The sequence below is a fragment of the Drosophila subpulchrella genome, chromosome 3R (assembly GCF_014743375.2).
Source record: "Drosophila subpulchrella strain 33 F10 #4 breed RU33 chromosome 3R, RU_Dsub_v1.1 Primary Assembly, whole genome shotgun sequence".
NCBI classification, from domain to species: domain Eukaryota; kingdom Metazoa; phylum Arthropoda; class Insecta; order Diptera; family Drosophilidae; genus Drosophila; species Drosophila subpulchrella.
In genome coordinates this window covers 3,043,370-3,058,676 of record NC_050609.1, presented here as the reverse complement: position 1 = coordinate 3,058,676, position 15,307 = coordinate 3,043,370, and the positions used below count along the sequence as shown (strand labels likewise).

Sequence of the window (15,307 nt, the reverse complement as noted above, 5' to 3'; positions counted from 1 at the left end):
TACAATAAATATATAAACTGAACAAATCTGTGTTTTCAATTTTGTGTACTGTTAACGGGAGAGAAGTTCTATTATAGAACATTTTAAAGGACCATTTCTTTGAGTTAAGGAATTTTTTTAAGGATGAATTTAACAAGAACTGCTCATTTCATAATAATTTCAGTGATTGACGGCACTTTGTTTCTCGTTCATATAAATGAATGGCGTTGAGAAGAAAGACTTCTTTCACAAGTTTATATGGTCTTTAAATTTTCTGGAAACGTAGGAAATTTGGTAAACGGAAATGTTTGTAATCAGAGGGATTTACCAAAAAAAAAAAAGGTCAGATGGCGTTAAGTCTTATTAATGTAATCAGACCCAACAGTCAAGGATCTTTCCTATTAAGGACAGATTTGTCTTAATAAATAAGCATATTGCTCTATTTTATTAGGGAGTATATTAATAAAGATAGTTTTCAAATAGCCAGCTAACATAATTCCAAAAAGCCCGCTCACATATTTTTTACAGAGCCCTGTTATCAGCCAAATGTTACCTCAACTCTTATACAAAATCCCTTATCCCCATGTAAGCAGAAAGGCTTTTTGGCCATTTTGCGCAACGGTCACATTAGAAGCGAACTATAAAAGCAACACCCGCATTTTGTTGTTGGGTTTTTCAAAAAAAATCGCCAGCTGTTCGGACGCGCGTGGGAATCTGGTCAATGTTTGTTTTCATCTCGAACGGAGCGGAATGGTCGCGGAGGTAAATCTCTTTCGTATCTGCGTATTTCGGAAAGCATCGTTGTGATATAAAAGTACGAGTGAAATTTTGACACCCCCATATTAAATACCCACGCCACATGAGCAGAAGTGCGCCAAAAGTTCGGAAAACCCTATAAAGAGATCGACTTGCAAATCGAATTGGATGCCCACGTAAATAATAAATAATTCGAGAAGTGCATATGACAAACTGTTGATCATACATAGTTTGTCGTGGGCAGTTCGTTGGAGGAGATATCCGAGGTTCGTGGGATCCAATAGAGTGTTTTACCGGTCCGACGGGCCCTTAGTTCATTAGCTGCGTTGTGTTGGAGTCGCCGGCTTATCGCCGCCTTTTTTCGGTTACAATTTTATTGAACTTCCACCGGATCGGTCGAACCTATCTGCGGTTAGTCAGTCCGACGGGAAAGCTTTTAATCGATCGCGATTGTACAACCAATTACCGGGTTTATCATCCAATTTGAAGCCACTTGGCACGACGCAAACTATAAATAGAAGGTGAAGTGTCCAAATTATAAGACAGCACTCGAGTAAACTCAATCGCCAGCGTGAGTTGTTGGGTGTTAAAGTTTAAATTACTCATGTGAAAAAAAACACAGCTCTATATAGCTTGAGGTAAGAATTGCATTTTATGGATGTTTTGCATGCCCACGGAATTGCTGCGATCGTTAAAATTGGCAACTTAAAACGCAAGATCAGCAGATCTCCCCTAGGAGTCATTGTTCTCGTTGGCAACTTGAAAGGTTTTTTATTGATCATAACTCGAAATTAGTTTTACGGTCCAAACGAATCATAAGATTTGGCTGTTTATTATCCTCATTAGGCATTCCATCCTGTTGAATCGTTGTTTTACGGATTCATCATCACTTCCGCATCAATCCTTAGTGAAAGTAAGGTTCGATTTCGATCGTTTGGCACTGGTAATGTGACCCAGTTAGGAGCAACACTGGGCTAGGGCGCTTCTTCGGTAATTCGATCTGTCAACCCAAAGGTGTTACCCTTGTGGCAACTACCTAACTGCTTGCAATACAACCTACCTAGGGTCTTCAAGGTCTCCTTCCCGGCGGTTTCCTGTTCATCTAAGTGTACAGTGAGGAAAAACAGGGGCTATCCGATCTATGACATTTTCTTATGAAGAAGATTTGATAGTTTTTCTATTTTCCCATTTAAAAATTTTGGGACCAGTTATCCGAATTAAAAAAAAGTTATTTCTGATTTAGTGACCTACTTTTTATATTACTGATGGTGTCACGGAATTCTCGGACGGTTCTGGGAATGGTTGGTTTCCTAACCAAAAATCACCATCATTGACACAGAATCTACAGTTTTCTGAGTGTTTCGGAGTAAAAAAGGTCTGAATTTTTGAAAACATTTTTTTAAATCCTAGTATTTGGGTGGTTTTCAATAGTCTACTTGATTTTGAAACGGATTCTGTGACACGGAGGCTTGAATTTTGGTTGGAAGAGATTTCTGTGACACCCCTGAACATAAACTCAAACCTTATTTATAGCAGTGCAATTCCATGCAGGCAGGTCGTTTGAGACCCTGCCGCCAGGGCGTCTCAAATCGGAGACCTGTCCATGTGACCGACGGACTCTGCTCTTTGTCCCGCTCCGGCGTGTTAATCTTTTGTTGTGATGCGATGCTTATCACACCTACCGCCGCCTTGCGACAGGTGCATTCTGAAGTTTCCGCTGGAGTCGTATAAAAAAGGCAAACGGCAACTGGCAACTGGCAGCCGTGGAAATGGGAAACCCTTGCCGCTCGCCCATTCAAGAGCCGCAGTTCGTTTGCTCGAATGATTGACGGGCGGCAACTGTGACCCCTTAACCCCTTGTCCGCACTCAATGGGCCGCATCGCGTAAGCAATTTATGTTAATTGTTGTTTGCCTGCTGTGCCCTTCTATTCAGGCTGGGTACATTCACTAAATGCTGGTGAAATTTAATTTACTGCGTAAAAACAACCCTTTCCTATTGACTCAGTGACTTCCAGATGTGGGAAATTACTGATGAAACTAACTTACCCAGTAACCCAGTGGACTGGACTTTCAGTGCCAAATGCTGTTTTCTAAAACTGCTAGTTCTAAGTAAAAGATGGGCTTGTTTACTTTAAGATGAGATAAGGTGAGTTGTGAGATTAATAATGATTAGATAAATTTTGCGTAAATGGGAGAGCCACAGTTCGCTAAAATGTTTGAGGCCTTATGACACTGCCTTGTCTTTTGAATAAGTGACTTTAGTTTTTTTTTAAGAAGTCATGGCAATCAGAAGATAATTTAGTATATACATTTTTAATACCTGCTGGAACTGTAAAACCTTTTTTCTCTAGCTTTTAAAAATAAATCCCTTTAGTCAAAAATCAAGCCAGTGTCATAAGGCCTTTAGTGATTCATTAAAAATACTTTAATGCTTAATCAAGGGTTTTTCCACTTCGTATAGCTTTTGCTATTTTCCGCAGGCAGTCGGGCCAAGTATTTAATTAGACACTTTTTACTTTCCCAGCACAAGACACAAACTTTTATCCGCGGCGGCAACAAGTTGAAGACGCGAGCCTGGTCCGTCCATCTAATTGTTTTGACTGTGGCAATTTCTCCTGGCCTTTTTGGAGTCGGACGGACGGCGGAGTTGGTGGAGTGTGGTGGCCAGGCGGAAACTGGTTTGCCCGCTCCACGCAATCCCAGAGCTTTAATTCGGTCAATTCAGCGGGATCAGGCTCATGATGATGACGACGATGACTAACGCCGATGCTGGCCCCGAGGCATCGACCAGGGCAACGAGAACGGTCCAATTTGGCCTTTTACCGCAATCAGGTTTCGGTTTTAGTTTCGGCCTTTTCCAGCTCGATACGATACGTCGACAGGCGGTTGAATGGATGAATGAATGGGCCGGCTGAATGAGCGATTGGGGCCCGAGTTATTCAGCTGGCCGGCAATCCATCATGCTGTCCTCAGAACTGGTTGACCAACACCACTTAATGAGTGGACAAGGCGTCTCGGACATTTCCCATTTGCATCTACCTCTCTGTTCTCCCGATTCCCCGTTTCCCGATCTCGATGCGGAGTCATTAGCCGCAAACTATGCCTATATGGACTGATACCAGGCCAGACATGGCTCGCATAAAATACAGCCATAAAATCGACCGGGAGGCGGGTTCCATGGGGCACGCGTTTCGGGGCGCCGTTTAATTGCGGTGCGCGATTTGTGCGCGACTTTAAACGCCTCAATTTGCATTTTCATTTCCCCAGTCGCTCTATGAATGGAAACTGAAACGCCCAATGGAGCAGCTGGTTATGCATGTCACTCTATAAGTGTAAATTAACACATGTACTCGGGCATCAATTTCAATTATTCTTTGTCCCTCTGAAAACTGATAAGGACAGCGGGTGGCGAACTCGTACTATCTAGGGTTAATTGGGAAACGAATGAATTTTTATTGAAATGTTTAAGAAAACTATTACAGATAGGACGTTGGCACGCAATCAGGGCATGTAAGATAATATATTTTTCAGTAAGACGCAAGGAATTTTGTTAAATAAAAGAGAACCCCTAAAAAACTATAGATATTTCTATAAAAGTCAATCTATGATCGGAAATATTTAAAAATACAACCTAAAGAAATACTGAAATAATTATTAATGATAAAAATAAAATTGTTTTTTATTGGAACCTTTAATTAAAATAACTAAGCTTAAAGACTGCTACGTTGTTTATTTTTAGCTTGGCTCTTCTAGAGCTTGTCTTTCCACCATGAACTTATCGTACCCATCGTTATGCAGTCCTATTTTACAACTTGGCTTGCTTACTTGGCCGCTTGTCTGGCCGCAAGGCGCGTTTTAAAACGCCAAATCGCGTCAAACATTAAAAACATTACCCTGAGCCGAGGGGGGTTGGCCCTGGTAATTGTAAGCGGCTATTAAAATAATTTAACGCGCCTCCGTTCGCAACGGAGCTTATAAAGCTAAAGGCCGCGAGGTCGGGTAGAAAGGATTAACCAGGCAGCCAGGATTAACATAATTTTTGCTAATATTGTGAGCAAGGCTTGCAGCACATAATGCGCTTAGAAATATGGCATGAATAAAGACTGCATTAACCTGAAAAGGTGGCCAGTAGGAGCAGGAGCAGCAGCTGCAGGAAGGATTGTGGCAACGGATTGCGGCAATGGCAGTGGAGTGCTGCACGCAGGCTGAACTTAAACTGAAAACTTAAGGGTGACGAGGCGAGGAGGAAAGGAGAGGAGGGGGTGGAAAAAGGGGCATGATCCATGATGAGCTGTGCGGCGGCAGAAACGCGCCAAAAAGCAGCGACGTCGACTGCATTAAAGTGGAAAATCCTGTCTGACAACATTTAAACCAAAAAGAAATATATATGTAGGTACATATACAAACCTATAGTAAATATGTGCAAAATAAAACCTACAACAACAAACCACAAACAACACATAATAAGCGTGAAAAAAGGCAAAATGAGAGCAAACCTACCCAGTCCCAGTCCCAGTCCCATTCCCAATCCCAATCCCAGACTTCGTTCTACTCCGTACTAGGACAGGATAAAGTGGGCATTGAAAAGGGAGTGCGGCTAGAAGTAAAAACCACCAGCAAACAAAAGAAAGGAAACAAAACCAGAAAATTGCCTTCCTCTTCTAGACAAAATTCGGTTTACCCCACGAAAAATAGATATTTTGACCATTGATTGATATTTTCTTTCCATGAACATTTTCAAGAAAAATACACCTTACCTGAACTGTTCAAAATGTGTTTATATTTTGGTTATTTTTATTTACACCGAAAGTCCATAAATACCAATTTAAATTCCATATTACATTTTTAGGAAATTTTAAATTTCCGGAAACCATTCAGACTTGTTTATCAATTATTACGTATAAATGTTTTTAGTAGGAATACTCTAATGGCATGATATCCAAAATTATTCTAAGCTGTAGACTATTTAAGCCAAAAATAAACAAAGTATATTTCTGTTTTTTTTATTTCTATCGCAAGTCTAAAAATATCTTATTAAATTTGTAATTTCCGGAAATCATTGTTTATAATTTTTTTAAGTTCTATTTTCTGCAATTTGTTTGTGGTATTTTAGAATACCAATTATATTTAGTTAGATAATTATAAGAAATAATAAACAAAGTATAATTGTTTCCAAATTATTCTAAGAAATGATATGACTCAATGCCTCAAGTTTGAATAAAAAGATTTTTCAATGCACATAAAAACATCATGTGATTCGGTTTTTTCAACCATCCACTGAAAACATTTTGGATAGCTGATCTTAAGGCTAACTCAGCACTAAAACCATCCCACTTTGCAAATGTTCTGCGTTTTCGCTTTGCACCATATAACTAAACGAGCGGCACTAGGAATCGCATTCATAACATCAATAAAGGTTTCTGATTGTTTACGAGAAAAGCAAATTAATAATGGAAAATCACATGTGGTTTTTCACAAACCAAACACGAACCGAAAAATTCTCCTATCCATACGTAGCAAAAGCAATTAAAATCAGGCAAGAATATTAATTTTGTTTGATTTTTTTTTTAAATGATTCGTCTTGTGATTCCCAGTGAGTTGAAAATTAAAGGAAAAAGTTGAAAATTGAGCGCCGATTGCGAGGTGTTGAAATACAATAAATCTTTGAGTGGCCGAAAGGTAGTATCTCATGCTAAATGATCTTTAAACTACCGTGGCTGATGATTAATGATGAATTGTGAACACATATATTAATGTTTATGAGTAATTTGGTAATATTTAACAGAGCTCTGTGATGTTTAATATTTCTCCATATTGCTGTCGAGTGCTAATTGAAAATATTTCCAAGAACGTCGAATGTGTTTCGCTTAAGCCATTTGTATTGCTGTCAACATATGCGAGTGCGATTTATCAGGTAGTTTTGTGGAAAGTTGGAACTGAGCACTTTGGTTTGTTAAGACCTCTGCAAGTAATTCCTGGTGAACCAATTGTTTGATTTCAGGGACCACATTCATTGTGGCATTTCCTGTCTCCTAAGAGTAAAACCAAATTCGTAGGGCAAAGTCTTACATTGACGAATTGACTCAAATATATCATACACACTCTGAATACCCATTGTATCTTAAGAGTGTTATAGCCCTCGTTTTGTCAAAGTCCGCGACAGAAAGAAAACCAACTAGGCCCAAACATGTTTAATGCCCTTTTCCTTTTTGCCCAAACCTGTATGAGTTTTACCGGGAAATTAACGACAACTGACAGGCGCAGAACAAAGGACTCAAAAAAAACTCTAACGTATATTCATAAATAATATCTCTGGCCAGAACACTCAATCAATTGTTCAAATGCTGAATAATTGATTCGGTTACATGGCTCTGCGCGGCAATCAATTAACAGTCGCTTTAAGAATGCAATAGAAAATCATTACGGCTATAAAAATAAAATAGCAATGGCCATAATAATAATTCCTAATTGTGATTTGCATGCGCCATTTCGAACTCAATCAAACCGAGGGCGTTTATTACATTATTCTGCGTATATTTCTGTATTTTATGTAAATACTTGTCAGTTTTGCATGTGGCATTGATTATTGTCCAATATAACTTATTTTTGCCGTAAAAAAGAATTTGTATTCGATTTATGACAGGTCATTTGAGGTGGGTTGTAGTTGAAATAATGCTTATTAATCGGGTGTGTTAATGCCTGTTAATATTAGATGTCTCAAAAGCTGTATGTTTATTTTTGTTACCATTGTCATATTCATGGGAACTGAGTAACATTTTTTAGCCATATCAGGTGGAATGCTTTCTCGCACTCTCTCAACTGATGGTAATTGGTGCGTAACTTGTATCTCCACTTCCCTGTGACAATCAATGAAGCGTTACCAAAAGCATTATAGTCTGCCATTCGAATTGATTGTTTATTTGCATTGTTCATTTGCCTCCATGAAATCATCACCGTGCAACTACCTGTTCCCCAGTCTGTATCTACACTAAGAAAAAGTATATTTTCCCATTTAAATGTGTCAAGATTGAATAGCTGGATGCACTTGGTTCTCTATGTTGTTAAAACTTTTTTAATTAATCCAGTAAGCAAGTGTCAAAACGGCCATAATTATTGATAAAATCTTACAGATTATATTATTTTTCTGAGTGTGTCTCTGGGGGAAATGCGCAATAGTCCGGTACAAGTAACCAAGTGACAAGTTGCGAGTGCCAAGCCCAAGATCAATGACTCCAACGAAGGGATTTTTGGGGGGAACGAATCAGGGGGCTCTTATCAAAAGTTCTGGTCTGTTGATAAACAAGCGGCATGATAAATGGACAGCAATCAATAACGAAGAGTTGGCTGCTTTCTCGACCAGCCAGCCAGTCAGTTAGTCAGTCGTCCGGTCGGTTTGTTTACCTGCAATCAAAACAGTTTATGTTTTTCCCTTTCATTCTGTTTGCCTGTCTTGTATGTAAATAGATACGTAAATACGCGGGCCGAATAGGCAGGCAAATAAACCGGAGTCTCGGGGGATAGTATATATGTACCTTCGCGTTTTGTCGCACTTTGTTTGCCCTCCTATTTGCGAACACTGCGTATACGCAATGGGTGCAGTTTAAGTTCGATTTTGTTAATTTGTTCAAGGTTGCCGGGGTGAAAAGTTACCGGGAAAGTTATAGTTGCATGTCAGGAGAACACTTGCAGAAAGGTGTTGGCAATAACACAGGAAACTAACTACCGACAGGCCAAGAGAACTGGGTTAAAAGGTTACTTACATTGCGCATACGCAACGTGGCCGCAGCAGTAGAGTCATAAAAACGAGAAAACAACAGCTCACCTAAAGTCAGTAAAGCGGCAGCTGTTTGTTCAATAAAAGTCAAACAAGCTGGCCTCAAGTGGGAATCAGAACGAAGTGGAAATACCCTTCTCTAGCCTCCGTCTCAGCCATCAACTGAAATCGCATTAATTCGCATTCACACATTCACATTCTTCGCACTGCAGTCATTTTTCCCATGAGTTTTGTGCACTCAATTAAAATGCCAAGTTCAGCGCCTGCCAACATTCAAAACTGACAGCTGACAGATGGAAATTTACCCCGGCCGAGGAAAACTCCTGGCTTCTCTGGGCTCCCGGGCTCCACCTCCGGTCACGGACTCGTCACTCATTCCACGGGTGAACTATCAATCATTCCGCTCATTTAGCTGTGGGGCAGGTGCAAATGTGTCAGTTGTAAATGAGCAGAAAGTTCACGAGAGTCTTTGCAGTTGGCTTCTTGAAAGTGTCACCAGTTTGAGTGGGGAACACGGTCTGTTTTAATTGAGATGAATAAGTGATAAGGCTGCTTGATTAAGGATTTCCGGATGTATTTTTTCCTTCTTAGCTCTATATTTGCTACCTCTGCCAAAGTGTTAATCAGTTTATTTCTGTCTTTCAGGACTTGCAGATACACTGAAACCCAGAGGTGGTCTAGAATACATAAAAGCTAAGGTGAGTTCTGAAATCAAATTACGCAATTTACCTTTGAGCAGGTAATTAGGAAAAGCTGCGGTCCATAAAATCCATTTCCTCGCACTTCGGTGGTTGCAGCTCATCCGTTGGGTTCCTTATGGTTCGCTGCACTTCCTGGCTTTCCGGTTTGAACTCTCATCCCCGAAATGCGCGCAATTAATGTGCAAAATCACGCGTCTGCATTTAATTCACTTTGGGGCCTGGGAAATCGACGAGTCGCGAAAGCCACTCGAGAAATGTGGCAACATTTTTGCACGCATTTGGATTGGGCCATCGCCCATCTTGGCCAGCTTCGTCTATTTAAGGGCATTGCCAGGTTTTTCCCAGATATCGTAAAACATGCTGCTTTTGCCACTGCTGGCAATTGTCCTTTATTGCCATTCCTTCATTAGGCCCGAGTCTTGGATGGCATTTTAATGCAATTTTTATGCGCATTTTTGTGCGCTGTAATGTGTCTGTTCCCCCTACCTTTTCCATTACATTTCCCCCATGGCCACTTATATAGCATCCCTGTTGTCGATGTGTCACTTGTAGGATCATTTGAATTGTAATTCATATAATTCTCCTGTATTGTTGTCTTGATGGGCTGTAAGTGCTTGACTTTCGTTTCCACAGAATGCTGGGTTGCCGCACTTCAGCCGGGCATCGGCTATTTAATCAAACTGTTGACTTCTCAACTGATTCATCTACAACAAAATACATTATTCACAAGCATACTCATTCCAAGAATCCAAACTACAGCTGCTGCTTTTGGGCAAAATGTTTAATTGGGCATGAAACAAATTTTGATCCAGAGAAGTGCATTAAAAACGCATAAACCGATGGCGAGAAGTTAAACAAACGTGTTCGGCATCCGAGCGAACACCACAAAAGCGCCATCAAAGTGTCAAAAATGGAACACATGTGGGGATTAGGACAGGGCAGAGCTGGCGGAGACATAAATTAGCCCATAATAAAGTTCTAAATAAACTCTGCTAGCCGCAGGGCATACGAAAATAGTCTCCAGTGGCTCACCGAGGGGGGACTTAACCGCATTAAGAATTTGAGAAGACATAAATATGCATACAAGTCGGGGAAGAATTGCGAAGCAGCTGCCGACTGCATTTAACTTTTAGGGCGGAAGTATAATTGTGGCAGTATTAAAAATTCAATTAATTTTAGGTACTTTGTGGGAAATCAAAATTTGAATTATTTTTTGAAAGTTAGAAAAAAATTTAGTGATTAAACAGTAGCAAACAAAAAATGTAAAATTTTTTTACTTTGAAAGATATGTGAATTTTAAGAATTTTTCCGAAATTGGAAAAAATAAAGTGATGAACCATTTGAAATTCCAAATGCACACTAAAGGCGTAACTATCTGTGATTTTTTGTTTTAGTCACGAATATTTTTTTGGGTAGTCACTAACTGATTCACAAACTTCTAGGGAAATTAGTTAATTTTTATGAATTTTTGTGCTATTTTTCTTGACTTTTTAAAAGTGGATTCGTTTGAGCGCTGCTTTTTATTGGATTACAAAAGACATTTAAATAAAAGTCACCTAGTAGGCCATGACATCGTGAACTCGCCGGAACCTCTCGCCCGCCTGCCTGAGGGTCAATCCCCGAGTTTCCGGCATCAGAACTGCAAAGGCCACCAGACCTATGACCATGATGATCCCAACGGTCACGAAGTAAGTGTAGAAGAACTCCGCAAAAGGGGTGAACTTAACGATCACTATGATGTGGATCACCTGCTCAAGGCACACGATCAGGCCGATCAGGAAGGGCTTTACCCTCATGGGAAAGGCCTCGCCCAGGTAGACGGATGAGCTGCAGATGAAAAGACCGGCGAAAAACTGGAATGCCATGCCCAGGCGGCACACCTGCCACATGAAGTAGTCCTCAATGAAGTGGGCGTAGTCCCCGTAGACTCCAGCCATTCCCAGCATCAATCCGGCCATGCACATGAGTCCCAGCAGCGAGACGAACTTCCGGCCAGCGGTGTCCAGGATACCGAATGTGATCAGGGCTCCGATCAGGCGGAGAATGCCAAATATGATCGTGGGCCATGAGTACGTGCTGCCCTCCACCAGCTGAGTGGTCTCCACCAAGGACTCGGAGAGTGGGATGGAGAAGGTGAAGGCCACGAAGCAGCGGAAGAGCAGCACCTTCAGGAAGGGCATCATGGACTCCTTCAGCTGCTCACCCACTCCCTGGCTGCTGCCCTCCACCACGTACAGCTTGGCCTCGTCGTAGGCCCGGTCTCCTGCCTCCCGCGTCCAATAGACACCCATCAGCTGCTTCACACTGGCCCGAGCCTTCTGCTCCTGATTCTGGCGGATATAGTAGATCGGCGAGTCTATCGTAATGGCCACACTTCCCAGGGCAATCGCAGTGAAGACGATGCCAAAGATGCCGTGCACCCGATTGATGGTCATGCCCAAACTAGCACTCCACTGGGAGTCATAGATCACTTGGATGGCCACTCCCAAAGCCAAACCATATTGCTCCAGGGCGCAGCAGGTTCCTCGGTTCGAACTCGAAGCGATCTCAGCACTATGGATGATGAAGGGCACGGTGATCAGCCCGATGCCCACTCCACCCACATACCGGGCAGCCAGGATCGACTCGTACTGGTAGGGAGCACTCACAAAGATAATGGCGTCGATCAAGTTCATGACTCCACCCAGGCCCTACGGATCGGAATCATGATTATTGAAAATAGAAATAGGCATTTTTATTAGACTCACATAAAAGACTGCTTTGGGCAGAAATGATGCTGTTATGGCGGACACCACAGTTCCTATTATAACGCCAATGAACCAACTGTACTGGAACTCCAGAGTTGCAAAGGCGGGAATGGTGGTCAAGTTCCAGCCGAGACCTTGGGCCATGTCCATACCAGCGTACACGAAGAGAAGGGTGGCTATTAAGGCACAAAGTTGGAGGATTATTATTATCGGTTGGAAAAATCACAATATGTTTCCTAGAATTTTGTTTGATAAAATAGTTTTCTTGAAATCACAATCAGGTTCTTAGGAAAAACAGTAAAATTGTATTGTTATAAACAAAAATGTTCAATTAACTACATTTTAAGGCGTCAATTAAATTAAACCATTTGCTCTTATCTATTAATTAGGCTTATTCAAAACAATAGAGCATTTTTACAAATGCCTTTGCAAATTGTTCAAGTGGTTTGAAATCTAAAAAATCAAAAATGTTTTTAAGTTTCTAAGGCATTTAAACTGAATTTTGTAAGAACTGGCTTGCATTCCAAAGATGGCTTTTATATTTTAACCGAATTTATAGTTCTGCTAATCTCACCTGCTGTTCCAGACTGCGTTTGAGAGGGAGTTGCCCAGCGTCCGTTGGATTGGGTGATGACCACCGTGGTTTGTGGCGGCGGTGGTGGTGGAGGTTGTCGTACATTGGTGACATAAGTGGTCTGTACTTGGGGGCCGGTGGTGATGTAGGTGGTTTGCTGGACGGGCACTGGACCCCCAGTGACATATGTGGTCGTCATGTTCCTAACTTATGTAACCAGGCAGCGGTCTAAATTCTTCTTGCCCTTGCAAGGAGCTGGATCGATTCGGTCGTTTTGGTGGCCACTTGCTGACTGGCCGAGCTTTTATGAAATATTTCTGCGTAAGTACTAGCTATCAGCAAAAAAGATATCTGTTAATTGATATGTTTTATCAGCCGGTAGATACTCGCGTACTCCGCTTTACGGTAGGCCTGTCGCTCGCCGTGATTCATTTCAAGTAAGCCTCGATAATTCTTGATAATGTCACAGAAACATTCAAGGGCCCCGAGTTCAATGTTGTTACTCACCTCTTTGTGGTATCCTGGCTAACTTGTTTAAATGGATCGGTTAGGAGGCGCAAAGTTCAACGAGTATGAGCCATCGTTTTTCGAGGTATACCCCCAAAAATGAGAGGTCTTCATAAAAGCTAATTGAAAATGGGTAAGAGGATGACGTGCTAAAAGTTATGGGAAAAATGTTATCAATCCGAAATAATTGATTCGATTAAAAAGTGTCAAAGATAACTAATGGGGATAAGACAATCGTTTTCTGTTTGCTATTTTACCTAATCAAGAACTTGAAATTTATAAATTAATTTTGACAATTTCTTGTCTTGATCGAAACAGTTTTAAGCTTAACCCAGTTTTGATTATATGTTTGCAATTTATTTATTTGGAATTTTAGTTCACTAAAATAATCCTATATTGTGCAAACGCTGGAATCGCTTTCGCTTTATCTTCTTAGTTTCTGGAATCACGAGTCCGAAGAAAATCACGCCAACAAACAGGATGATTCCCACCGACAAGTAGTAGTGGTAGAAGAAAGTCTCCGATCCCCGATTGAAGCCAAAAATATTGATGATGTGAACCGTCTGTTCGAAGCTCACGATGTATCCCAAGAGGAAGGGCTTTACTTTCATGGGAAAGGCTTCGCCAAGGTAGACCGATGAGCTGCAGACGAAGAGTCCTGCGAAGGCCTGGAAAGCCACTCCTAGTTTCCACACCTGGTTCATATAGTAGGTGAGGAGCACATTGGCCGGATCTGCATAGGAGACAGCCATGCCGAGCATTAGGATGGCCATGCAGAGTAAACACACGAGTGAGAGAAGCTTGCGGCCCATCTTGTCCAGAAATCCCTGGGCGACCAGAGCTCCAAGGAGAAGGACCATTCCCCAAACAGTCACTGGCCAACAAGAGATATATCCCTCGGTCTGGAGCGTACTCTTGATCAGGGATTCGGAGAGGGGCAGGGAAAATGAGAAGGCCACGAAGCCGCGGTAGAGCAGCAGTTTTATGAAGGGCACCACTGAGCTCCAAAGCTCCTGGAAGAAGGTCCTCTTCTGGCTCTCTTGCACGTAATATATTTCCTCCTCAAAAGCCAGGTCTTCTGGCGACTCTATCGACAGGGCTGTCATCCCAAGACCCAGTAGCGAAAACACTATACCAATGATCCCATGAACCTCGTTGACTGATGCCTCCTTGCCCCATTGGGTGTCGTAGATAACCTATTGGATTGGTTGTTATATTTTCTTGGATTAGACTTTCGAACTCTTTATAGTAGTTACCTGAATGGCAATGCCCAAAGCCAGGCCACACTGCTCCATGGAACCGCTGACTCCCCGATAGTTATCCGAGGCCACTTCGGCACTATGGATAAGAAAGGGTACCTTGATCAATCCAATTCCTGCTCCGGCCACATATCGAGCGGCCAGAAGGCATCCGTAATGAAAGGGGGCACAGGTGAAAATAATCGATCCAATGAGTTGCATTATGCCCCCAAGGACCTAAAGGAAATTAAGTAACAGCTAGGGGTCGTCTATAAAGTTTTTTTTCACGCACATAGAAGGTCATCTTCGGCAGAAAGGTCATAGCCTGGGAGGCCACTGCAGCTCCAACCAAAACTCCATCAAACCAACTGCATTTGAAAACCGGCGTGGCGGTGGTGTTCAGGGTCTGATTCCAACCCGCACTGTGGGCAAAGTCCATGCCGCCGTAGACAAAGAGGAAAAACACTGTTAAGTAAGGGTTAAAGGATAAGTAACGTCCTTTTACTAAATAGACTTTATATCCCATTTACTCACCTGCACAGGCCACATTAAGTTGCTTGTTGACTTGTCGTAAGGATCCTAGATTGGTAATGGTTGAACCCCTTTGTAACGGTGGCTGTGGAGGAGGTGCCTTAGGAATATATATTTCCTCTCGATTTTTAATTGTAAATGCATTTGGATCTACGCCATCCGGACCAGCCGTTACATATGTGATTGTCATACTCCTTCTTTCCCTACAACTTTCCGTGAAAATGCCTTTCTCCGATCCACACAACTTGATGGACTTGTATGAACTACCAGTGCTCCGAAAACCAATTGGGGTGTAAGCAATATACACTTACTGAGGGATTATTATACTAGTTTATAAGCTTTTAGATAAAGTCTCAGGTCTCTTTTAAGTCGTTCCGACAGGGAAAGTAAGCCTCAATTGGGCACAATAAAAGATACTGATTTGTTATTTGACTCATTAATGAAGAAAATAGTTATATTAACTTTCATTAGAAAACGTTTTCTTGAAGAAAAAACCTTA

The 15,307-nt window shown here is 41.7% G+C and overlaps 3 protein-coding genes across 3 annotated transcripts in view; 1 reads left to right on the top strand and 2 right to left on the bottom strand.

Annotated features, from left to right (window-relative positions):
* Positions 1-663: 663 nt before the first annotated feature.
* Positions 664-15,307, top strand: part of LOC119547922 (extracellular sulfatase SULF-1 homolog) — a 35,618-nt gene continuing 20,974 nt past the window's right edge. Inside the window, exons 1-2 of the mRNA XM_037854966.1 lie at positions 664-1,373; positions 9,156-9,208. The gene's annotated coding sequence lies outside the window, so the exon portion shown is untranslated. The remainder of the gene's footprint in view (positions 1,374-9,155; positions 9,209-15,307) is intronic.
* On the bottom strand, positions 10,730-12,814 carry LOC119547929 (D-xylose-proton symporter-like 2). Its single transcript, XM_037854979.1, has 3 exons — positions 12,533-12,814; positions 11,959-12,134; positions 10,730-11,901 (listed from the first exon to the last, which is right to left on the bottom strand). The coding sequence occupies exons 1-3, from the start codon at positions 12,729-12,731 to the stop codon at positions 10,768-10,770; spliced, it is 1,509 nt and encodes a 502-aa protein (XP_037710907.1). The 5' UTR covers positions 12,732-12,814; the 3' UTR covers positions 10,730-10,767.
* Positions 13,420-15,047, bottom strand: LOC119551968 (probable polyol transporter 6). The gene is made up of 4 exons (XM_037861679.1): positions 14,812-15,047; positions 14,570-14,742; positions 14,296-14,514; positions 13,420-14,235 (listed from the first exon to the last, which is right to left on the bottom strand). The coding sequence occupies exons 1-4, from the start codon at positions 14,996-14,998 to the stop codon at positions 13,420-13,422; spliced, it is 1,395 nt and encodes a 464-aa protein (XP_037717607.1). The 5' UTR covers positions 14,999-15,047.

Excerpts from the sequence above, each read along its gene's own strand:
- LOC119551968 (XM_037861679.1), bottom strand. The coding sequence starts at position 14,998 with ATGACAATCACATATGTAACGGCTGGTCCGGATGGCGTAGATCCAAAT. Across the intron at positions 14,743-14,811 it reads ACTTAATGTGGCCTGTGCAG|TGTTTTTCCTCTTTGTCTAC; the intron begins GTGAGTAAATGG and ends CTTACTTAACAG. Across the intron at positions 14,236-14,295 it reads CTTTGGGCATTGCCATTCAG|GTTATCTACGACACCCAATG; the intron begins GTAACTACTATA and ends CCAATCCAATAG.
- LOC119547929 (XM_037854979.1), bottom strand. The coding sequence starts at position 12,731 with ATGACGACCACATATGTCACTGGGGGTCCAGTGCCCGTCCAGCAAACC. Across the intron at positions 12,135-12,532 it reads AACGCAGTCTGGAACAGCAG|CCACCCTTCTCTTCGTGTAC; the intron begins GTGAGATTAGCA and ends GTGCCTTAATAG. Across the intron at positions 11,902-11,958 it reads TGCCCAAAGCAGTCTTTTAT|GGCCTGGGTGGAGTCATGAA; the intron begins GTGAGTCTAATA and ends TCCGATCCGTAG.